Source organism: Pelobates fuscus, chromosome 12, assembly GCF_036172605.1.
Source record: "Pelobates fuscus isolate aPelFus1 chromosome 12, aPelFus1.pri, whole genome shotgun sequence".
NCBI classification, from domain to species: domain Eukaryota; kingdom Metazoa; phylum Chordata; class Amphibia; order Anura; family Pelobatidae; genus Pelobates; species Pelobates fuscus.
The window spans coordinates 132,264,365-132,290,946 of NC_086328.1; the positions used below are offsets into that span (position 1 = coordinate 132,264,365).

The 26,582-nt window shown below is 39.9% G+C and overlaps 1 protein-coding gene across 1 annotated transcript in view; it reads right to left on the reverse strand.

The window, feature by feature from the left end:
* The window catches only part of METTL15 (methyltransferase 15, mitochondrial 12S rRNA N4-cytidine), a 189,892-nt gene that overhangs the window by 102,679 nt on the left and 60,631 nt on the right, over nucleotides 1-26,582 (reverse strand). Inside the window, exon 3 of the mRNA XM_063438580.1 lies at nucleotides 9,386-9,522. Within this exon, the coding sequence (XP_063294650.1) occupies nucleotides 9,386-9,522 (137 nt within the window). The remainder of the gene's footprint in view (nucleotides 1-9,385; nucleotides 9,523-26,582) is intronic.

Consider the following 26,582-nt stretch of genomic DNA (forward strand, 5'->3'; position numbering starts at 1 on the left):
ACTTGGAATTTGTGATCAAAGTGTGGTGCATCAAAATCTGTTTCTTCAGCCATATGGTGATTACTTTTACAGAGACTTGGATGTCTTTATATGATCTGTTTTAATAAAAAAAAAAAAAAAAAAAAAAAAAAGAAGGATAAAAAATCGACACAAATGATTCTCTCGGGATCTAAGATATACAGCTGAAAAAAAAAGAAAAAAAAAAAAAGGTGAGTAACTAAATGCATCACACGTGTGAACCCACACCTAGATGTAAATAGCGTTATATAAGTTTATGTGCGCATAATTTTTTTCATTTACTTATTTAAAACACAAATTGCGTGTGCATACTAAACTTATATTCTAATTTTCTTTTATGGTATTATTTAGGCGCCGTATGGAAAGGATGGTGACCTCAGTGTCCAGTATAAGACTGGCAGTCCTAACGGTTAGGTTTCCTGCGAAGCATACAATTACATATTGGAAAACACTTTTTTATTTCTGTTCCTATAAGAATAATCTTTCAAGGTTCTGCTGTATGGTAATTTTATGGGACTTCCTTCTGGGTCTTGTAGAACTCTTTGGAACTTTGTGTCAGAGATTGGGGCCGCGTCACTGATCGATGTGGAACATGGGACACAATATAAACAATGTTGCACATTATACAATTTATGGGATGAACCTAAAATAGGAAAAAGTGTTGCATTGTCAAGGTGACTCAAACAGAGCAGCCTGGACATCAATACAGATTGGCAAATCTCTGGCACACAGAATCAATATTACAGAGGCTGCCATTATGGCCTTTCCCCAAAACATTGTTGACAGCTGTAAGAAGATCCCGCATCACAGGTAAGTGGACGTCCCATACCAAGCAGCTTGACAAACTATAATGTATTCTGCCGAATACCAGAGTACACACAGAAGTTATATTAAATGTATTCGAACGAGAATGTTTATATGACGTTGCAGGATTCAAAAAATAAATAAAAAACTACATTTGTGGACAGCACAGAGCATATCTCAAATAATTGGAGAGACTCTGGGTAAAACCACCTCCATGTGGGAAAAGTGAAAGTGTAGCATTGTCTACGCTAAACACAAAGCCAGGAACCCTCATCCTCTTTAAAAGGAGGAATCACACTCAAGGAAAGTTTAGGCCCACCATGTCTATTTTATTGTGAGTGACACACAATACAATTTCAGCTAGTCTCATAATTCGGCATCATGTTGACTTTATCTCAGAGAAATGCCTCAATGGTGAAACTATTCTCATACAATATCACACAAAACACATTGATGAGAGTTCGAACACAATATCGATACAATTTCACATTGAAAACTGTGTTTTAATTTTATGGTTTTTTTTTTTTTATTTCCAGTATTTCAACCAAAACATGAGGGATTTCATGAGAAGCCAAAATGTGTGTAACACATATAATCCGGAGGGGTATTCATGTGGATAGTGCGTGCACGGACATTCCTGTTTGCAAAGCTAATGCCAGCGTGAGCAATTTTCATATGCGCCCCATGAACAAGGTGCCTTCACAAAGCTAAAATATATAATACCTTAAACAAAAAAATATATATATATTCAATAATATAACAGGCAGAAAATCCGAATTGCATGGAAACAAGAACCTATACTTACCCAATCATTTTTCTACATAGGAAAAACAACATAAATACAAAATTATCTACATTAATCAAGAAATTGTATATACATCCTCTAAAGCCAAGGACGTCTTTTTATGAATGCTCTAAAACACATTATAATGTCAACATTATACATTCTGACATATTTATAAATTCTTTAAAGGAACACTCTGCTGCCGAAATACAAACAAAATATCAATCATTGTTTAGTATATATAACCCGAATGAAAGCATGCATGCATCTAATTATGCATTCATTCTTTGAAGTATATCTTGCAAAATCTTCAGATGATTTGTCTAAAGTCTCTACAAGACCTAGATTCCAATCACAGACATCCAAATGCAGCCCAATGAAAAGTCTTTACAATGTGCCTATGCCCCAAGCACCTGCTAGCTAGCCTAATGCCCAAAGACCCCGTTTGGGAGTCAACCTGCCCGGCCTTCCCAAGAGACTTCTCCTCAGATCCCCTGGTTTGGTAACTGCCCTCTCCCGAATTAAGCCAAACGCTCCACTGAGCTAAACTACAAGTAAGTAACAGGACGAGTTGTCTGATTGACAGTCAGGGGGGTATAACAAGGTTAATTTATAAAAGTGCCTATTGAATTCTAAACTTTTTGTAAAATGAAATAAAGAGGACACACTCTCACAGTCCCTGTAATAACTGGTGAAAAATCTAGATGGAAGAATGGGCTAGAAGTGTATGCTACATACTCATAACATAATGAGCGAGTATCAAGACATAAAAACATAGAAAAGGTAAAGAGTAAAGCAAGCAAAAGAACCTTGTACAATTATTAACTTGCACATCCGTATTTAAGGATGGATGGCGAATGGCAGCGAAACTGTCTAACTGTTTGCTGCACAAATTGCAGTCAGTAAACACTGTTCTGTTTTTAGTACAGTCAGAAGAATACGTGCGGACACAAAAAAAATGCTAAGATATTACACATTTTCACGTGTTGGGGCCGAAAGGTTATCCATGCAGACAGGGTTTTGCCCCCTGTACTTGGTTTATTTAGCGGAGGCTGTAAAATGGACCTATTCAAAATGCATTCCATCTCACCAGCTTCATATAAATGGAATGTAAATGTAAACGGAAGGATATAAATCCCAATGTATTACTCCGTGCACAAACGAATTGTAAACAAATAATACGATGGATCAAAAAAAATCTATGATTCATGCCACAAAATATAATTAGAGATATTCTTGCTTCTCTCCAGCAATGTATCTTTTGTCGAATTCTTTCAGATTGAAATTAGTCCCTTGATTTTTTTCCCCTCTTCTTTTGTGTTGTGCACTCTGCTCTAAATATTTGGAGGAACTAAGCAAAGAGATACCGAGAGCTATAACTCCATTGTTCAGAACACAATTGAGATATTTTTAAAATAACTATTTGTCTTGCACTGTACTAATAATAATAAAAAAGTAATAATAAAATTAAAAAAAAGCACTGTGGTTATCTTTGAGGTTAGACAATGAGGGGAAGATGGGACTCGCAACTGTAAGTAACATTTTCTACAGATGTGTGTTTCTCATTACAGGTAAAGTCTAACGCTATACACGTGATGCAGTGTATTCTAGAACACTGTTCCTCTCTTCAACCCCTTTTTCCATCTTTTATTTTTTTTAAACAAATAATGACTTTGTCTTTCATGTACCCACACCCCATAATTGCTTAAATAAGGCTATAAAATAAGCTAAAAGTTACCTAAAACCCAGCCCTGGGCAAAGCTCCCACCGTGGTTTTCCATTCCCAGTCTGATGTCATAACAGCCATTGGGATGTCCAATCAAATGCCTGCAAGGGAGAAGCTAATTATGTCTAGAGGGCTGTAGTGGTTAGAACGTTTAGAGAAACCCTTTAACAATTGCAGACTGTGCTGGTGTTCCTGTTGCAAAAAAGAACTGTATAAATCTAGAAAGCACAGGGGGGTAGAGCCAGCACCCAAACGAGCTAGACGCGCCTTGAGGCTGCTCTGCAAGTTCACTGCGATCTGCCAGAATATTACCCTACCTGACACCCATATTGAGCACTGGAGGACAGTGGCGGATCCAGAGCCTGATCTCGGGAGGGGCACTTGTAGATTATTTAAAGAAATAATCCAGACACAATAACCACTACAGCTCAGTGTAGTGGTTATGGTGTCAATAGTGCCGTGACCACCTCCCAGAGTAAGTAGTCAAACCGTTTAAGAACAGTTTGACAACTTACCTGAGGTCTGCTGGGAAATGGGGCTGTAGTAGGGTATAGGAGCAGTGGTGTGTGTGAGTGGTGCAATGTGTAAGGGGTGCAGTGTGTGTGTGTGTGTGTGTGTGTGTGTGTGAGGGGGACAGTGTGTGAGCAGTGTGTGTGTGTGTGTGTGTGAAGGTTGTAGTGTGTGAGTAAAGGCGGCAGTGTATGTCAGGGATGCAGTGTATGTGTGGGACAGTATGTGTGTGTAACAGTTGCAGTGTGTGTGTGTGTGTGAGTATTGCAGTGTGGGCAATGTGTGTGTATGGGGCGGCAGTGTGTGTATGTATGGGGGTAGTGTATGTGTGTATTGTGTGTGTGTATGGGGGAGCAGTATGTGTGTATGGGGGGCAGCATGTGCGTATGGGGGCAGTGTGTATGGGGGCAGTGTGTGTGTATGGGGGGCAGTGTGTATGGGGGCAGTGTGTGTGTATGGGGGGCAGTATGGGGGGCAGTGTGTGTGTGTATGGGGGGGCAGTATGTGTGTATGGGGGTCAGTGTGTGTGTATGGGGGTCAGTGTGTGTGTATGGGGGGCAGTATGTGTGTATGGGGGGCAGTATGTGTGTATTGTGTGTGTGTATGGGGGAGCAGTATGTGTGTATGGGGGGCAGTATGTGTATGGGGGGGGAGTATGGGGGCCAGTGTGTGTGTATGGGGGCAGTATGGGGGTCAGTGTGTGTGTGTATGGGGGCAGTATGGGGGGCAATGTGTGTGTGTGGGGGCAGTGTATGTGTGTAGAGTGTGTGTGATAAGGGTAGGGGGGGGCTTTTTTATTATAATATATATATTTTTTTTATTTAATTAAAATAAATATTGATGTCCCCCCTCCCTTCTTACCTTTACTGGGAGGAGTGGGAACATTTCTTGATCCCTGGTGGTCAGGTGGGGATTCCCTGGTGGCCCAGTGAGGAGAGTAAACTCTAGCCCGCGCTCCAGGGTGGTTACTGCGGCAACGCTCCAAGCTCGCAAGAGGAGGACCCGGAGGAGCTGCGGGCTGAGCTCCCGGGTCCTCTCTCCTCCCTCTCCCTCCCCTGCCGGCTGTCAGCATAGTGCCTGCGGACCGGGGAGGGAGATCTCTGATCTCCCCTCCGGTCCACAGGCACATTGCAGGGCTAGCACCTGCATGTGCTGGCAGGGGAGAGGGAGACCGTCGTTGCCCCACCCCCCGGATCCGCCACTGTTGGAGTAGACAATTGAGTTCCCAACAGCATAAGAGAAGAAAAAAGAAAAAAACAGTGGGCAGACCTGGGTTTGGGTTCCAGAGATATTGGGGTTTTCCTGCACACAACCCTGCAGCCTGAAACCTCAAAGATGGCGCCTGACGACGACAGCATTTATGCCAACCCTCCAGCCCCATCCTGGCCACGTTCAAGGCCACAGGCATCCTCAGAGCTGGGAGATTCCGCTCCATCTACCAAGGCCGACATCAAGGAGCTAATGTAGGAGATTAGGCCATGTTTAATATGGATATAGCACCAGTCCGCAAAGAGATCTCCACACTTGCCAATCATGTGGGGGCTGTGGAGGAAAGCATTGAGGGCACCAGGCTAGCACAAACTGCTACAGACGCCGCACTGGGAGCACTGCAAAATCAATGCATCAGTCAGCAGGTGCAACTGGCCAACATGGAGGATAGGGTAAGGGCCTGAAACCTGAGAATCCGTGGAGTGTCGGAGGCGATTCAGTTGCTAGTTCCCTCACTACTACCGGAGGCTTATTGCCACATTACGGACGCCCAGACTAGCCAAGCAACGGGCAGTTGACTCCTCCTTCCGACTCGCCAGGGCTACCACAGCACCCCAAGACGCACCAGAGATCTCCTGATGAAGCTAGTATGGAACTCTGAAAAGAGGGACTCATCGGAGCAGTGAGAGGCTCTCCCACAGTGTCCTTTGAGGGGGCACTATTGGTATTCTACAGGGACATTTCGAGCACACTCTCGTGGCAAAGGTCCCTCTGACAAATTACCTAGTTATTACGAGCACACTCAATCCTTTACATGTGGGGTCTGCATCAGTTATAAGCTGACAAGTCCAGCAAGACTCATCTGCTATCGCACCTCATGGAACAACGAGCCTTCCTCCAGAAGCTGGGCATACTGGTGAATAAAACGCTGATACCAGAGCGATCATCGGGGACTGTTGCCAAAATCACCCCTTTTATTCCAGGAGGCAGATCACTTCAGGCACCTACACTGCCTACCTGATACCTGCAGGGGTGGACCCCTGGGTCCTGCACTTACTATAATACCCAATACATGTTCAAAGAATTAAGAATATTGTAATTTTCTCTACCCTGGCTCTGTAAGCCAATGATTTATCCCCTTGTCTAGTTCTCTCACCGCCCCCATTTTTATAGAGCGTGCCCAGTTGTTATTTTCATTTTTTTAATATAAGTTTGATATCACATGCTCGGCACAGGATATAGTCCTTCTGAGTAGAAAACAGTTTGCCAAAGAGACAACCCCAAGTCTTTGAAGACCGCATATCAATTGTATTACTCTATATGCCTTAATATGCCGCGGCTAAATGTGTTACGATCTTAAGTGTACAGGCACTCGAAGCACCCGCAGACAAAGCTTACATCACTTTGGTTTAGACGAGAGGGGGTCCCTCAAAAACGTAACAAAAAATGAGTTGATACCTGTGCAATTCCTGTTAAAAATCTTTTCTGTTCAATTTAGTTTTCATGAAACGCACATGATATGCTGTAACAACTGTGCTAACTTGCAAAAATAAATAATATCGAAAATAAAAATAAAAAAAAAATGGTCATTGGAGCAGGCAGTGATCTTAGCCTCTACCTTTTGAATTGCAAAGCTGTGTTAGAAAACACTCCGTATTAAAACACTACTCCGAGTTTGTTAATAAAATGTAATACTTAAAGAACTGTTGCTGTTCTGGAATTTTCACTGTTGAATAAAAAAAATAATCACCAATAATCTTTTGTCCATAGGATGCTCTGCATTCATTTTAATTTATATAAAATATTTACTAAATGACACCAAAACCCAGTTTAGACACGGCAAAGCCAATGGAAACTTTTCATGTCAAGAGAACAGAGAAAATGTTTAATTTCTGTTTTCTCTGTGTTGACTTCTATGAGCAAGTGAGAGAGTATACCATGATTAACAAGGAGCTAAAATGAAGTCACCCAGTTGCAAGATAGAGAGGTGTAGATTTCTATATTTAATTTTATTTTTTACATCTCACAAAATACATCTTTGGTAAATGTAGGTATACTTAAATATAGTATTCCAAAATCAGGGAATTGACAGCTCCCCTTTCACTGCTATAAAAAGCCCATTCACATCTAAGAAGTGCACTTGGGTGTTGAAGTGCCAGCAGGCTGCATCCAGAGAGCTTAAGATGTTTCACCGTTGAAGTGGCACTTAGTTATAGGCAATCCTGATGGTAGGTGTCAGTAATCATCGTCTGCCCATCCATTAATTATCCATCCTATATCATGTCAAATATTATTTATATTGTAGGTAGAATGCGTTCGGTGGTAAGATACAGATAACGGGAAAATATGATTAATAAGTACAATAAGCGTGATGTCTAACATATCACCAAGCCTTTAAATTAATACTTCTGATGTAATTGTGGACATTATCATGATGATCTTTCTGTAGAGTGACTCAGTGGGTTGAAATTCTTGACATACATTGATATTTACGGTGTCATTAAAAAGACATTTCAATTGGCATGGATATTGTAATTGTAATACATTTCCCCTCTTTCCTCCCCTTTGAAATTACTTTATTACAATTCCGAACATGCATGCATGGCATTTGTCTAATGTGATAAATGAGACAAACTTGGGCGCATGCGGTACCAATGGACTTCCATTGCTATGGACTTCCATTGCACAACACATGCATACTTCTACTCAAGGGATTGTGTCAGCCACTTATTGGTGGAAGGAGACTTTAGATGAGAACAAATCAAATTGCATGTAAATAGTTATTTTAATTTTTAATGCAAAGTTTCATGTGTTATCGAAAGGAACACGCCAACGTATATTTATATATGTGTAATGTTAGTGTGTTCCTTACATTTCAGGTTGTGCACCCCCCACCCAGCGCAGACCAAACACCACACAGCAGCAACTCCTATTCTTCTGCAAGGGCGTGGGTTTAGTAATCCTACAAGCACAGTCTCTCCTCATTCTGATGCCAGAAGAAATCAAAACATAGCTTTAAACAACGAGATCAGGAAATCTTGCAGGCCCTCAGTACAGACAGATTTGGAAATTCCCTCAAACTCATGCTATTCCTCAGTGATCTGTTCTCCGCACCTACAATCTTGGTGACAAGCTTCTGGTGCTCGTCTTCTAGTAGCGTGATCTTGTCCACCACCTCGTTGTGGGCACTGCGGAGCTCACCAAGCTTGCGATCAACATGATCCATTCAGTTACCCAACACTTGCAGAGCTTGAAATAGAAACACTACAATTGCCTGAAAATGTACCTGTAATGCTGATCTGATGCATTCATTATGTTTGAATTTGAATTTTATTGATTCCGAAGTTTGCAAAGACCATCCCTCGCAGGGGAGTTTCGATCAAGACATTAATATTCATGCATTGAGATTTAGAATATTCTTCATAGGATATAAGTCACAGCTAGTAGAACCACCTTGGTGTGTTTTTCTCCCTGTCTTTCACTGAGGACACCTTTAGGTCTTCATATTTTCTGGTGTCCTCTATCTCCTCAACCCAACATTTGAGTGGGGGAGTGCAAGGATGTCTCCAGAACATCAGTATTATCACTTTTGCCGCATTGAGCAGTCTAGGTATCACTGAACTTTTGTATGTTGGCGTTGGTTGTGTGGTGTGATGTAAGAGCGATGCCTCTGGCATCTTCGGCAAGTGTTCTTCCGAGAGATCATGGATCACTCTGTATATCGTGTCCGGGATCTTTTAATATGAAGCCGGCAAGTGATCAGAGAGCTGAGACAGAAATTTGGATTCAGACATCATTTCCGACTGTTTTGAGGGTAATGAGGCATAGATCTTGGTCAGCATGTGCTTTGTCTGCCAGTAATGGAAGCAGAGTTTTTTTTGTCAACGCTCTATTTAGAGTGATGCGGTGGCATGCTGTGGTTGTGTAAATGGAAACTTGGCACTATAGGAAGTTAATGTGGTAAGTGACTAATTGCTCAGCTGTAAATTCGCTGATGCGGCCTTGTTGGGCACAGAGTAAAGTAGACATGCAACTGCTTGCACCAACATTCAGGACACGCCACCTAGACTCCCCCTTTAAAAATGAAAGTGGTCAAAAATCAACCTAATACTTTGGATGTGCCTGATAACTCAATCGTGAATTGTTACTTTGCAAAAATGTCACAGCATTGGCATATATTACCATTTATTGTATAAATAAACCGACTATGTAAATAAATATATTTTTAGAAAAATACACATATAAACTACTACACAGTTCTTGGTTTGTATATTTAAAGTAACCCTTTACTACTGTATTTATACTTTTAAATATTACTTAAATCTAGTACTTACCCATTACAGGAGGACAGTTGTTGTGCTATTTCATAAGCTTTTGGATCTCTGTCTAGTGCTAATATTTTAATATCAGAAGACACCTTCAAGATAGATGTAGAGTGACCACCAGCACCAAAGGTCATGTCCAAAATGGTCTATAAATAATACAGAAAAAAAATGTAAAAATTATTATATTTTTTAATATTATTATATTATATTTCATTTTAATAGTCTCATTGAGTACATTGAGGCAAAAAAAAACCAGATACTTTTGGACATTACACAACTGGATAAAACATTGGAAATGATGTGTAACTTGCGTTAACTTTTACCATGTGATGTTCAGTTGGCTTTTAAATGTATATTTAAGATTTAGCAACTGGCATGTACACAAAGCAGAAAATGCACACTGTCCCTGGCCTCTACATCTTCTTCCACAGTGAATGATTAACAATCAGAGAGCGGTCTCCGATTGAGAAGGGTGTATACCGGTTCTCAGAAGGGGAGGGTTTATATTTATTTATTATTACTGCCGTAATCTGTGTAATCCGTTGTGTGTCTGTGACAGAAACACACACTTTCACACAACGTGTTTTTGTCACTCTGCGTGTTCTCTTTTTCATTTGACAGCAAAATGAAGAAGACTGACACCCAGCCAATCAGTGATGTCCAATATATACATATAGGAGTAGCACCAAACATGCGCACAACTTCACAATCATGGACGATTACCTATGGAAAGCATTGAGGATCAGGTGAGCGTGCACTGAAGGCAGTATGGAATACAACTTCCAATTCATTTGAGGACGTAATCTTCTCATTTACTCATATCTCAAGAGAGACGGGTTAATATGACCCTGTATTATGAATGATCAAACTGTAGAACTCCATCCAAGTCCTATAGTTGAAGTTAGGTGCACATCATAATAGTTACAAGGTGACACTTCCCACCAGGTAGCAAACCCCACTGATATTCCAGATCTGTTGGACCAATTTCGTATCTAAGTAGGAAAAAAATCAGCATCAGCACCACAGTCACAGAACCCTACTCATGGATGGGATGTTCTTAAAGTTAAAACAGTTATACCAACTACCCTGCAAACAGAACAACAACCAACTACTGGGTCACAAGCAACATAAAGAATTGTTCTAGTCTGCAAATACAACAGACCATGTGGTTTCATTACTTTTCATTATTACATTTTGCTTAGTTTTATATCTGTTGGCCTAACTCGATGTTAGTTATTTACTTTTATTCATGTCTTTAAGTGACAGGATCCATGCCTCTTACTACAAAAGCCATATGTAAATGTTACAATGCCAACGTTTTGCATTAGGACTGCATGTATATTGGCCTGGGGCCCGTGGTAACCCTATGAAGATGGAAGTTAGTCATGTTTTGTTTTGTTTTTTCTTATTGCGTTTTGCTTTTTACAGTGATGCCTACCCCCACACAGAGTTAAATAAGCATTTTTCTTCCAAGTGACTCATCAGACCTTGATATTCATAAGTTTAGGGTATAATTGGGTCCAGTGTGATATTTTCTTTCATTTTTATTGACATTTTCAGTTATGTTGGCAATGTATCCTTAAGTTAAGTATAGTTAGTTTGGAGCTGTAGTTATCTGGAAACTTCGCTTATGCATAAAACCATTTGTGGACATTAACGGTGCAGTTCTGAAAAGCTTTTTATATTGCTCATATAATACTCTAAACTCAGTTTAAAATGCTGTGATGTTGTCAATGTATGTAATTTGCTTCATTGTGCACAATAAACGTGTCATACCTGGTCTCGTCCCACGCCGATCTGGTCTCACCATCCAGGCAGACACTGGCTCTCCTATCCCACAGTGTCCTGACGCTCACCCAACATCGTGGGTGCACACAATGACCAGCTGGGGGGCGTGCACCTTCTTTGTTTTGGCACCTTAACCCCTTAAGGACCAAACTTCTGGAATAAAAGGGAATCATGACATGTCACACATGTCATGTGTCCTTAAGGGGTTAAAGGGAATGTTACCTATTTTACATCTGGGCTATCACTCCATTTATATCCGTTCACATATTACCGTAATTGGTTCCCTAGCCGATCACCTCACACTTAGCCTTATTTATACCTCCCTTTGACATCACTTCCTTGCCCTTGAAATATTTTACTAAACATACATTAAAAAAACAACTGTTGAATAGATTTACAATGTATCACTATAAGCTAAAAGTTGTTTTTTTAAAGTTATACATCATTGAGCACAGAACATTTCTGATGACTATGGAATTTAGGAGTAAGACGTCCCATTGCGCTGACAGGTACCTGTCCATGCCGCTTACTAAAATGTGAGGAATTTTCTGAAGAATAACGAGGAATACAGTTACCTGACTTGAAAGCCACGTGTGATACATACTTCAACACTAAGAAAGATTGTTACATTTACATGCCTTTAGAAAAACGTATAACACAGACACACGTACATCCACCAGCGATTTTGATTTCAGCCAATTTAAGTTGATGTAAATGCATTTACTTCAAAATGAAACCGAATAACTCCTACACAGCCTTAAAACAATCTAAAAGAAAGAGGGGAAAAAAAGCTAGCTCTGAAATTTTTTTGCCTTCACGATCAAGTTCAATTCTTTTTAATCACATATAACTAAATCACATTATTTCCCCATGTCCCTGCGAATAACAGAATAGAATGTCACACCGGTACCATATACTATGAGTCACACTCCTTTAGTTAAGTTATGATGCTCTGACAGATCTACCCAGAGGAATTTTAGAATCCATTTATAATGGCACATTAAAAAAAATATTACAGTTACCCTCTGGGTTCAGATGTTTAACTCAAAATGTACAGCAGGTGATAATATTGAGAAACACAGCACACAATGCCTCTTACAATTTTTCCTGGTTATTTAAGATGTGATTTTACAATAAGATTGAATGAATAACAAAAAAATACATGACATATTACATTACATAACGTCACAGGGTTTTCATGCGACAATGAGAATTAAGGACATTAGTTGTTGCAGTAATAATATATTTAAAGGGGAGTTAGTGTAAGGCCAATACCATGATCATCTCCAAGGAGTCTCAGACACTAAATTCATTGTATTTCTGAAATATTCCACCGATTTAGAAAAGAAAAATATAGGTTAAAAGATTTATAACACATAAAAAGGATATTAAGAGAAATTGATAGTCTACGAGAGGGGGAGAGGTGAAGAAAATGATGCAAAACCTTTAAGTGGGGCCTTTTGTATTAAAGGAACACTACAGCATAAGAAATAAATACACTGAGTTGCAGTGTTAGTCAATGTCTTGGTAACCCTCCCTCCCGCCTCATAAAAAAAAAAAAAAAAAAAAAGGATTAAGAAACAAAAGAAAGGACTCACTTTCCTCTAATACAGTGGTTCTCAAACCAGTCCTCATGGCCCACCAACAGTCCAGGATTTATGCATTTCCCTGTTTTATTCCAATGGAGATACTAACAAAACCTGGATTGTTGGTGGGTCTTGAGGACTGGTTTGAGAACTACTGCTCTAATAGCAGCAAAAGGGTTCCGCTCTGCATCTCATTCGAACTTGTGATCTCCTAGCCAATTAAAAACTTGTTATAGAGAAGCGTTGCTCTCTGCTAGGGTACAAGACAATCAGGAAGAGTCCTTTCCTGAGAGCTAGGAGGGTGGGGTGTTTCAGACACTTCATAAAAGTGCACTTTTATTAAGTATAAAGAGGGAACACTCTGCTATTTCCAGCAAGCTGAAGTGCTTTAGAGGTGTAGGTAGTGGCGGCTGGTAAGAGTTTAGGATGTTGAGGAGCCAACATCCTCCTCTTCCTAGAATTTTACTCTGCCTCTTAAATCTGCAGTTTTTTCCTTAATAAGAAACATAGTCAAACAATATTTTCTAACTTAACTGACGATGAGTAATGTATCAGATCATGCAGTATGGCATTTACGCAAAGTAAAAAGACCTTTGTTGGTCGAAACGTTGCTTGGCGTTGCATTTTTTTCCTAATAAATCGGTTTCAACTTGGAGTGCCTGTGGTCCTCTCTTTTTTCGTGCAGTATGGCATTTAGACTTGAGGAATGCCCTTGATCCAGGAATACAATGCAAACTTTGGAAAATAATATGTACAACTTTTTCCAAATTAAATATCCCCCCAATATGGTCAATTTTTTATACTAAAGCATACTGATATAATTTATACTATTGCTTGCAAAACAGTTTGGTGAATTGTGTATAGAAAATAGGGAATGGCTGGTTTCTAGCGCTTGTAGTACAATGAAGAAGGCAGCTCGAACAGCCTGTAGTGGAGTCTCTCCCCTTTTTGATTGTGGATGAAATGATATACAAGATAAAGGGAAGTAGCGCCTTGGAAAATCTTCAGATACAGGCCAAGGAAAAAGAAAGAGGACAAGAAATAGGATGTAGTGTAGAATGTCAGTCATTGATGGGCAAAAACAAAAGGAAATGCAATTACAATTAGCTTTAGTTTAATGTGCCTGGGTGGTATTATAACGTCTCTGGATATGCCATTGGTTTCTTTATCCTATGGGGGTGGTCCCAAGGGGCATGTAGAAGAAACAGAAAATTACACATAGTGTAGACTTTTGATGTACTTATTATGGAACTTATTTATATGGGTGTAAACTCACATTTTTCGGAGCCTTCTGACTGCTCCTAATGAATAGCAAAGTGTGGTATATTTCCACACTATTAGATATATGTGGAATCTTCAACAAGGTGTTATGGGGATAAAACAGAACTAAAATATAGTGATTACGGTTTTAGTTAAAAAGTGTAAAGTAATAGTAAATGTACTCCCTCGTGCAGAGCAAAATAATGATTTTAAATCTAAAGGTGGTAGGTAGTTGGTATATTCCTCACTAAGGAAGATGACGTCCAAACATCAGGATAAAACAGGAAGGACCAAGAACAATGAAAAGGCACTAATTTATAAATACCTACATAAAAACTCACCTTATTTAGTACACCAAAATTATTATACTATATTTGCGTCATTCCTTGTTCCTTTTACATACCCCTTGGGACCACCCCCCATTGGAGCAAGGGACTAACTGCATATCCACAGGCGGGGATAATACTGCCAAGGTGCGATCTCTTGGGGGGGTGGAGCCAGCAGCCTCATGAGAAGGACGCAGAAGAAGAGAGCTTCGAAAAAGCTTGCTGAAATTGGGTATTAGCGACAGCTTATACTGGTCTCACAGGCATACAACGCTGCACTAACCTTCCCGAGGCAGATGGGGAAGCGAAACAAGAAACATCGGGCCGATCCGAGCCCCGGGTCCTGAGATATAATGACATTCCTGCAGCAAACTAGTAGGCCCGAGCCAACTACAATGGATTATTGTTTTCGCTTGCTCGATAAGGCTCTTAATAACCTCATGAATGGTAAAATAAGAATGTAAAAGAAATTCTACCGCTTACTTTTTTACATTTTTATTTAGGGGATTATAGACTCTTGCTTGTGTATAGCAGGTTTCATACGTTTTTATCAAATACATGTTCTCATCAAGCATGAATTAAAATCTTGCATGGAACACGGCATTACTAAAATCAATAGGTTACATTCTGACAGCCGTTAATATACAGAAGAAAGGTGAAATGACAGTAAAACCACTTCTTTTCTATAGATTTCCTTTCCCACATGCTGAGCATTAGAGAACTGATGAGACATATGAGCTATGTATTTTAGCACTGGACGAGTTAGAGGTACCCCACTGTGGACACAGGTGGGGAGCAGCTACATGTTACGTCAACTTGATTTAAGAACTGTTGCTTTTCATTGCGGACCAATTCCTTTTTATCTACAGGAGGAATTATATATTTATTTAGGGAAATATGTCAGCGTGTGTTTACTTTCTTGCCTTGTGTTTTGACCTGCCAATGAGCTGCCCCCTGCAAATGGATGTGCTACAGGATTTAATCAAAGGATTAAAGAGCTCTTTGATCATAGGCCACAGTGTTAACCTGGCATGTATTCAAGTTCATATCAACGGAAGTCCGAGTGGTTCTACGGGATGGCCAGAAAATTTGTTCTGCGCCACAGGTGGTTTCATGTTATTTCAGATGTTACAGAAATGGCAATAATTATTATTAGAAAACCTAATGTAGATTGTACATTTTATTTTGGAAGAAGCTCTAGAAACAAACTGTTGGTTTGTTTCGGTCATGCTAAATTTAGTTATGTGTTGCAGGGATAAGAGTAAAAAAATAAAAAATAAAATAGGAAAAGCTAATTGTATGTATCTATAGAAGTTACTCAAACCAGAAGTATGACAGACTATATTTTAATTCAATTGTGAAGATAAGCAGTTAATACAATTGCTGTCAGACTTCTCTTGCTACAAATGTTTTTCTTTTTTCTTAAAAAACAAAACAAAGTTTCATTCTTTTAACATTAAAGGGACACTATAGTCACCAGAACAACTACAGTTTATTGTATTCGTTCTGGTGAGTAGAATCATTACCTTCAGGCTTTTTGCAGTAAACACCATATTTTCAGAGAAAATGCAGGGTTTACATTACAGCCTAGGGGTACCTCCACTGGCCACTCCTCAGATGGCTACTAGAGATGAATTGGTCTGGGTGCCTATAGTGTCCCTTTAACTTCCTTAGCAGCTTACAAAAGTCACATATTAATAAACGTAATACATTGTATAACTCGTTCTGCTGATTTGTGCTACAATGTAATTACAGGGCCCACCATAGTGACATGCTAAAATAACTAAACTGGCTGTCGCTGGAATCCAGACGCACCCTTCATCTTTCCAGCCTTGTGTTTAAGAGCTTTTCTGGGAAACTCCCACCCTACCTGAGCAGAATGCTCTCCCCAGCTGTTGCCACCTCCTATAACCTCCGATCCAGTAGGAGGACTTTATTTAGTCCACCTCAATACAAAAAGAAAGCGGCCTGATTCTCCTTTTCCTACAGAGCACCGCAATTGTGGAACGACCTGCGGCACAATTTAAAATCTTCCCTAAGCCTAAAGTCCTTTAAGAGATCCCTCTCTACATACATCAAAACATAACGCACCTGTCATGGTTGATTATATATTTCCTACCTGTTCTATGTTAAATTTGTATATATTGTGTATTAAAATTGTTTTTGTATTTTATTGTACCATAATGCAATGTTTTGAGGACCCAGGACATACTTGAAAACTAGAGAAATCTCAATGTATCTTTCCTGGTAAAATATTTTATAAATAAAATTTTATAAATATTGCAATTCTTACAAAAAAGATAGAAATTGGCCTATTAGTTTTAATTGTTATTTGGGAATCATTATTTTAATGCTGATAATAAAAACACAGTATATTCCAACCCTGAATTCAGTGGTTTCATGGCACATTTTGAGGTGACTTAAAGCACACGGTTTGAAAAACTACTGCATTAGACTGAATGGACGTGCACTGTCCTTCACAGATGATGGGAGCAATTGGAAAAGAAAAATATTGCTACAGGAAGCTAAGAAGATTATTCTTGTATCTGAGAGTATAACAGAGCTCCACAGCAATAAGACTCACAGTGATGTGTCTGAGAGTATAACAGAGCTCCACAGCAATAAGACTCACAGTGATGTGTCTGAGTGTATAACAGAGCTCCACAGCAATAAGACTCACAGTGATGTGTCTGAGAGTATAACAGAGCTCCACAGCAATAAGAATCACAGTGATGTTGTCAGGGTTGGCTAAAGGACTCTCAGCAAGGTGAGAGGCAAAGACCTAAAAAAGGCAAAGAGAGAGGGATGAGAAAAGGTGTATTACCAGACCTTAGAGTGGTGGGTCTAACGTAATGGTAGAACTATGAAAAAACAGGACTAAAAGTACTACAGTACTACCAGGAGTGGAACACAACACAAATACAATACATAAAAACACGGTACCACCCACAGACTGGTACCAGAAACCCTGACACCAAGAGAGGCGAGGATCAGGAACACAGAGAAGAGAAATGTCAGTACAGAAGCCAGGAACTGGTACACGGGCCAGTTAGTCAGACAAGCCAGCAGACCAGCACGAAGCAGGCAGGAAAGTTAACAGGTCAGGTCAAGAACACGCGGGCAGGAGAGCAGATGGACATAGTCAAGGCAAGCTAGGTAAAAAATAACGGAGATTCAAAGAACATGTACAAAATACATGAAGGACTCAAACCACAAAAGGGCCCACATGAGCCAGAAAGCTCTCTTTAACCCCCTAAGAACACATGACATGTGTGACATGTCATGATTCCATTTTATTCCAGAAGTTTGGTCCTTAAGGGGTTAAAAAGGATGGCCCTGATTAATTGATTCTGCTTCCTGGGAGTGATTAACTCTGAAAGGCAGCACCCCTGCTACCCGTAGGTACTCTGCAAAACAAGCAATCATTATGATAAGCATCCCTCTGGAATCCACAGGGGCATAGTGAGCACAGAGGAAGAAGGTGGGAGACAAGGGTTCAAGTCCAACCAGAGCCAGTCAGAGAGCGGTAGGTTTCTTAGCATTTGTGTCTTTAAATTATAATACATGTGTTTAGAAATCTGTGTAAATAAGATGTTTTTGATATAAATTTAATTTTAGGTGCATAAATTGTTATTAGTAAGTCACCTAATATTTCTCAGAACAGCCTCACCACTGACCACAACCCCACTCATCCCACTAAAATTAAAGAAACACTATAGGGTCAGGAACACAAACATGTATTCCTAATCCTATATAGTGTTAAAAACACCATCTAACCCCCCTGCCCCCTCTTACCTTTATTCCATTCCGCTGCTGCTGCTGGCTCTGCCCCCAATCTGCCTGCTTGGCTGACATCAGAAGTGGTGATCTGAGCCAATAACAATGCTTTCCCATAGGAAAGCATTGGATTGGCTGAGATTGTTAAGGAGGCAGATGATGGGCAAGTCTGACATCACACAGTAGAGAGGGCTCAGACTGCAGCACACAAAGATCGGTGCGGGGCAAGCAGGGATACTCCCCGGTGTGTTTTTAGACTCGGGTGGTCTTCTTGAAACTTCATGGGATTTTTTAAATTACCATGGTAACACGATCCCACAACCACGGCATTAAAAGGGATTTAGAGCTTTGAGTAGCACTCACTGTGAGCTAATTATTGCCCCAATGCCAGAGGGGGCCATTAGGTATACAAAGATGAATGAAAATCCCCCTTTTTAATCCTGGAGACGATGGGCAGGGAAAGAAATACTGTGGCTGAGTGAGATCATGATTTTAAAAAAAAGCTATGAGTAGCACTCACTTTTAGTGCTGCTCATATTTGTACATAAAGGTGGAGAAAAATAATATATCAATCATACAAACACTGTAAATGAGAAGAATTTTTTTTTTATGCTGAAAATTTTCCAAATTGTCTGATTAACATTAAACGCTCAAGGTCCAAAATGATGAGATGCCGGCCATTATCTGGCTTTAAAAGTATTAATATATTGTTTAAAAGGGAGAGAACGTTTGAGGAGTTCAAAGCTTTCAGAAAAAGGTCTACAAAGATAAAAATAGTCAAGGACTATTGGCTCGCACTGAATAGTACATCAATTAACTTATTTTCACAAATAGGACTGTAACCAATTCTCTGTATTATTTGGAGTCCTGGACAGTTTAACGTGTTTAGCTACACTAATGCAATACAATTGTTTCTTTAGCTGCCCACACTTTATAAATCCATGAATAATGTTCTGTCTTGTCCCCATTGTAGTATTTGTACTTTTGTTTTTACCCTGAAAGTAAATTGCTTAATCTGCATACACCACTGATCAAGGACATGTTATTTCTGTTTTAAATGTATGCAAAATTATATGGAATTTAGAATATGCAGATATCAAGAATATAACAGAGTTGAACAAGATATTTGACAACAAAACATGGTGTTTGTTGCCATGAAAATCCTGTGTAAAAAAAACAAAAAAAAAACAAAGACAAAAACATTTGGGGGTCATAATGTGAAGATTGTACAATGTCTTTATTTGGCAAAAACTAAATATGTTTATGACTTATTTTTAAAAAAATGAGAAAAACATGTTTTAGCTTTCTGGTCTTAAAGGACCACTATAGTGTCAGGAAAACAAACTCGTCCTACTCCTGCTGCACTGAAGGGGGAGAAGGGGGTTAATCCCTTACCTTTTTTCCAGCGCTGGGACTCTCCTCCCACTTCTGATGTCATCGGCTGAGCAAGAGCCGCGCGCGCATTCAGCCAGTCCATAGGAAAGCATTCTCAATGTGTGTTAGTCTGCATGATTGGGTGAAGCAAATGGGGCGGCAAATATGTTTTCACCTATGGCACCAAAATGCTTGCACCGGCCCTGGCATTAATTTCATGCCAGATAGCAAATGACAACACAGGATAGCAGTGTTATCACTATAATGGACACCAGTCCCACATCAGCCTATTCGTGTAAGTGGCAGAAATGGAGCAGATCCATAAGAGTGCGTGCGGTGGGCCATATTGCTGTGCAAGAGTGAGGGCCAGCATCAAGTATCCACAGACCTGGAGATATTCAGATGGTATGTTCCGTTGTCTATGGCTGATCTTCCGTTGTTGTGGACGATGCGCTGAGGCTAAGCTTTGTGAGGCCCAGGAGGATAAACAGTAGGATGAGTGTGCACTCGCCGTCTTGCTTTGCCCTGAGGGAGTCTGCTCTTTGCCAGCACATGGGTGTGATGTCGATCTGCTCACAGTTTGGCCCCTGAGTCTCTCTAGGAAGACAGGCTATTATATAAAGATTGAGAACAAGTAATATTGTTACAATGAGTGCCAGGCAACCCAAGAGTTTAATGTTTATATACTTTCATGGTATGTGATATATTCCTTATTAGAATACAATGCTGGCGTCTTCTCCCTATGAAAATCACAGTGAGAAGCGCGAAAGCGCCTCTAGCGGCTGTCAATGAGACAGCCACTAGAGGCTGGATTAACCCTCACTGTAAACATAGCAGTTTTTCTGAAACTGCTATGTTTACAGCAGAAAGGGTTAATCCTAGAGGGACCTGGCACCTAGACCACTTCATTAAGCTGAAGTGGTCTGGGTGCCTATAGTGGTCCTTTAACTAGGCACTCCATAATGAAAAAAGTCGCATGGAAACATTGTATTCTAATAAGGAATATATCACATAACATGAAAGTATATAAACATTAAACTCTTTGGTTGCCTGGCACTCATTGTAACAAACAATTTCATATTACTTGTTCTCAATCTTTATATAAAAGCCTGTCTTCCTAGAGAGACTCAGGGGCCAAACTGAGAGCAGATCGACATCACACCCATGTGCTGGCAAAGAGCAGACTCCCTCAGGGCAAAGCAAGACAGCGAGTGCACACTCATCCTACTGTTTATCCTTCTGGGCCTCACAAAGCTTAGCCTCAGCGCATCGTCCACAACAACGGAAGATCAGCCATAGACAACGGAACTTACCATCTGAATATCTCCAGGTCTGTGGATACTTGATGCTGGCCCTCACTCTTGCACAGCAATATGGCCCACCGCACGCACTCTTATGGATCTGCTCCATTTCTGCCACTTACACGAATAGGCTGATGTGGGACAGGTGTCCATTATAGTGATAACACTGCTATCCTGTGTTGTCATTTGCTATCTGGCATGAAATTAATGCCAGGGTCGGTGCAAGCATTTTTGGTGCCATAGGTGAAAACATATTTGCCGCCCCATTTGCTTCACCCAATCATGCAGACTAACACACACTCACGAACCCATGTAGACTGGCGAACACAGACTCATATACACACACTGACCCATGCAGACACACAAAAACACACGCACTGACCCATACAGACTGACACACGGACATAAACATACATGAAGCAGACTAACACACATTCTCTGACATACCTTACCTTCATTACTGCTCACTCCCTGCGCCTGGCTGCCCTTTCTCTGCACATTTTGCTCCCGCCCACTTCTCCTCACATCCAGTGGAAAGGGCGGGAGCGTGGAAGTGACGCGCCCGCTCACTGCAGCAATGCATGCCTGGAAGGGAGAGGCCTGGCTGAGCGGACTGATCTGTATGCCGCCAGACCTGTGTTCTACCGGGCGCTAGTGAGCAACAATGTAAGTGCTTCCGAGCACCTGGTAAAATGGCCGGCGGCACACTCAAATATAGGGTTGACTCAGCCCTTCATCCTTCTGAGGTAGATAAAATGAGTACCATTAAATTGGGTGATAGTAACAACCCCTGGATGTTGGGCTAAGGTAACATCCCCAGGACGTACTTGGAAACCAGAGTAATCTGAATGTACCTTTCCTGGTTAAATACTTTGTTTGATTGGGTAACTAAAATTATAGATCAGGGTGGTGCAGTAGACATTGCTTACCTAGATTTCAGTAAGGCTTTTGACACTGTTGCACATAGAAGGCTTATCAATAAACTGCAATCTTTGAGTTTGGATTCCAATATTGTTGAATGGGTAAGGCAGTGGCTGAGTGACAGGAAACAGAGAGTTATAGTCAATGGAGTATATTCGAAGCTTGGGCTTGTCACCAGTGGGGTACCTCAGGGATCTGTACTTGGACCCATTCTCTTTAATATTTTTATTAGTGATATTGCAGAAGGTCTTGATGGTAAGGTGTGTCTTTTTGCGGATGATACTAAGATATGTAACAGGGTTGATGTTCCAGGAGGGATAAGCCAAATGGCTAATGATTTAGGTAAACTAGAAAAATGGTCAGAGTTGTGGCAACTGACATTTAATGTGGATAAGTGCAAGATAATGCATCTTGGACGTCAAAACCCAAGGGCAGAGTACAGAATATTTGATAGAGTCCTAACCTCAACATCTGAGGAAAGGGATTTAGGGGTGATTATTTCTGAGGACTTAAAGGTAGGCAGACAATGTAATAGAGCAGCAGGAAATGCTAGCAGAATGCTTGGTTGTATAGGGAGATGTATTAGCAGTAGAAAGAGGGAAGTGCTCATGCCATTGTACAGAACACTGGTGAGACCTCACTTGGAGTATTGTACACAGTACTGGAGACCCTATCTTCAGAAGGATATTGATACCTTAGAGAGAGTTCAAAGAAGGGCTACTAAACTGGTTCATGGATTGCAGGATAAAACTTACCAGGTAAGGTTAAAGGATCTTAACATGTATAGCTTGGAGGAAAGACGAGACAGGGGGGATATGATAGAAACATTTAAATACATAAAGGGAATCAACACAGTAAAGGAGGAGACTATATTTAAAAGAAGAAAAACTACCACAACCAGAGGACATAGTCTTAAATTAGAGGGACAAAGGTTTAAAAATAATATCAGGAAGTATTACTTTACTGAGAGGGTAGTGGATGCATGGAATAGCCTTCCAACTGAAGTGGTAGAGGTTAACACAGTAAAGGTGTTTAAGCATGCGTGGGATAGGCATAAGGCTATCCTAACTATAAGATAATGCCAGGGACTAATTAAAGTATTTAGAAAACTGGGCAGACTAGATGGGCCGAATGGTTCTTATCTGCCGTCACATTCTATGTTTCTATGTAATCTAACTTGTTAGGGCCGGCGCCCCCCCTTAAGCCGGCCCTGAATAATGCTTTACAATTATGGAAATGGAAATAAACTGTACAAAAAAGATGGTTTGCATCTTTCTCAAAAGGGAACAAATGTTCTCAGTGAGCAGTTCAGAGGTTTTGCTAGGATGTATTTAAACTAGGAGGGGCGGGGGCAAAAGGGTAATAAAACATCAATCCAATTGCCCCCCAAAACAAGGACAGAAGGTGCCTGTAGCAAGTGTGTTAAAAAAGTGATAAGCTTAGAGTCATTAGAGTCAGGTTTTTTTAATCTTTTTACTGTGTTTTACACTCCTTATTTTATGGTGTACACTATTGTGATCTTTATTTTTGTTTCTTTCTACACTGACTCATAGAGAGATACTGTCATTCCGCTCCCAAAAAGTGTGAATGCACATTTTTATCTTATATATTAGTCATGTGCAATTTGTTTCATCAGAATGTACATTAGGACAATTTTCGTGCAATTCGGACATTCGGAAGCTTAAGAATGTCCGAAGTTCGAATTGCTATTAAGGTTTAGGGGTTAGGGTCCGAATTGCCAAAGTTCCGAATTGCCGAATTTCGGAAGTGCTGAACCGAACCCGAATGCCATTGGTCCGAATTGCCGAAGCAGACAATTTTTTTTTTTTACTTACCGGAATTTCTGAACCGACCTTTTTGCCCATGCACATCCCTATTATATATACCAACAATCGTTTTAATATACAACACTATTACGTTCTTCTGCTTTTTCTTCTTGTCGTTACATATACCGATATAAGGACTATTTAGGCGCTGCACATACCCCCTGTTTTATCCAACTTTTAACCAGAAAAGAGAGACTCCGTATGTGGTGATTGAGATGCCACTGGATTGTAGTCATTGTATAAGCGCTGAATTATATATTTTTGTTTTTTCAATTTAATTTATGTTTCAGTACCTTTTATTTAGGGGGTTCAATATTATAGTCCTGGATACATTTACATCTCTAGCAGATGGGTCTATTGAGTTTAAACACAAATTCTCAGACCTTCAGCTCTGTTACGTTAGAGTTGTGCTCATAGCTATAGAAAAGTGCTACTGTAACATTGTTTTTCTTCTGGTCATGTCTGCATACAATTTTGGGGGGAGATCCCCCTGAGATCCAGGCCACTAATCAATGATTTGTCTAATAAGCATTGTTTCTTAGAGATAATCCAAATATGTCTCAAAGCATTTTACCCATATGTCTCCTAGAAGAGCAGGGTACAAAGCAAATGATGCTTTAGGTGTCAAGTTAATATTGATAAAGTCTGGCATATTTAACTTTAGTAAAGGAAATAGAAATATAATGTATTGTTACCAACCCCTCACTAACCTATTTCTTTCCAAAAATAAATCAATCACGTATAAAATATACCTTTTCCCAAATGCTTTCTATCTGACGTTTTGACAACTGGTAATTTCTCAAAATGATACCGGTTTTTAAAATATATGTTATGCATTATTCCAAGGAACACAGGATAAACATTTATGTTATTACTGTTTACTGAAATTATCCCATGTAAAAATAACATTTTAGATTTGGATCATTTAATCACCTATCTGAATATCTGACAAGAATATGGTCAGTCTCTCTTATGTTCTCTTTCAAAACACACAAAAACCTAAATAATAATGAGGCTCTTATTTTATGGGTTGATCATATAATTCATGTAAACCCTATATTTGACACAGACTACTGGGTTGAAGATCTCTCGCGCAACCATGTTCTAGGTGCAGGCCAGTCCCTCTACATATCCTCTAGGGAAGCGGACAAACAATCCCTGAGGACAACGGAAACTATAGTTGCTCATTTCTTGTAATTGTTAAAGTGATACAGCCACATAATGAGAAGCTCTTCAAACAGATAACGTGCTCACCAAAAGTCAAGTGATTTATGAATGGCTTCAGAACCTTTGGAAGACATCAGTTTCCTCTAATATTGACTTCAAGGTTCTAATTCTTTGGGTTAGAGTGTTATGACACCTTGAATCTCAGGGATTAATTACATGACCCAGTTGCCTGGCTATTTCAATCAGATGGTCTCATAGAGATAATTTGATTGGCGCATCACGGCATTTACTAGCTTTCCAATATTCCCCTTTGGATTCTCAATGGTTTGGTTAGATTTCTGATGATCTCAGCCAAAGCAGCGGAGCGGCAGAATGAAGACTGGCAAGGCTAGGGCTGAAAGGTGATAAATACTCACCCTTCAAACCATGGCACAGCAGGTGGGACATCTCAGCAGCTTGCAGGATACTATAATGTTAGGATTACAGGTTTGAAATCCAAACGCTATAGTATTCCTTTTATCTTGGGCTACTTGAGATTAGGGATCCCCTACTGCACAGAGGGCACCAAGCAATGCATTATGAGAAATAACTGCGCAGATAATGTCACTATCCGTGCAATACAGGACCCAAAACCATTATCTGCCTGGTGACATAACACATACAAACATATACTTATGTACATGTATACCTTAAGATATATAATATATACATGCACAAACATACATAAATATTGAATGAAATAATGTATATTAGAGTGAGATGTAATGAAGGTGCTACTTTAAGGGCGAGTTGATCTTTAGACTCTTAAAAGAACCTCTCTCGACGTGTTATGTAAAACTGTCTATTTACGTGCTAATATCCCATCCTGCACAAAGCCTTACATGGCCGGTCACAATAACAAGAAGAACATTACACTAATGAGTACAGTTTACTTATTACGGCTTCTGTATTATGGAACTTTAGAACGTTCGTATCCAGTATTCCAGACTAAATACTGCACTTATGTTACTACTCCACGGTTCATCTCAGTTACACAGGACAATCTAAAATACCAGAACGTTTTCTTTCTGGAGCAGCTAATTATGGTAACAAACAGCCTATGAAAATGAGATTGATGGCAGTCGGATCACTTTCATTCGGTTAAACATACAGCAGGGGGTCTTTTTTCCTGTCACCTGAAGTTCATGCATGGACTCGGTTTACAACTTGTTTAGTGATCTACGCTTATAAATCTTACAGCTGTTCATCTCTAATCAGCAGATAAAAAAAAACAAAACAATTAAAATGGAGTGCTATTAAAACACCTACAAACTGCGACGCATCCAAATTATCAGTTATAGCGTCGTAATACATTGAACAAATAACTTTACGGGCTAAATGTTAAATTACTTAAATAAAATCAGATTAATGCAAATAATTGCTCAGCATTAATAGGGTATTCACCACAACCTTCTCACTGCCAATAGACTTTAAATAAAAGCCTCTAATCTGACACAAAATAGAGACAATTTATCTGCCGCTCATCAGAGACAATAAAAGTAAATGACTATTACACATATTACAGTGGATAACTGTAATTTAATATATGGGCCTGGAAAAAACGCAGCTTCCCATTTTAACATGCAAGGAAGTTTATATCCTTACTGGACATTATTCTGAAGATTAAAATGTTCAGTTTCCAAAAGTGGTGAAAAACTGAAAGTGGGAAAATTACCATGGAAACCACTGGAACCAGCAGGTACAATCCAATGGTGACTCCTCCCCTTTTTAATTTTTGTACAATTTTTAGAAGAGGACACTTTGATAAATCTGCCCCTATGCATCAAGAGCAATTGTGAGGGTGGATTGTAAAAGTGGAGCAGTCACTGTGGAAACCAAAT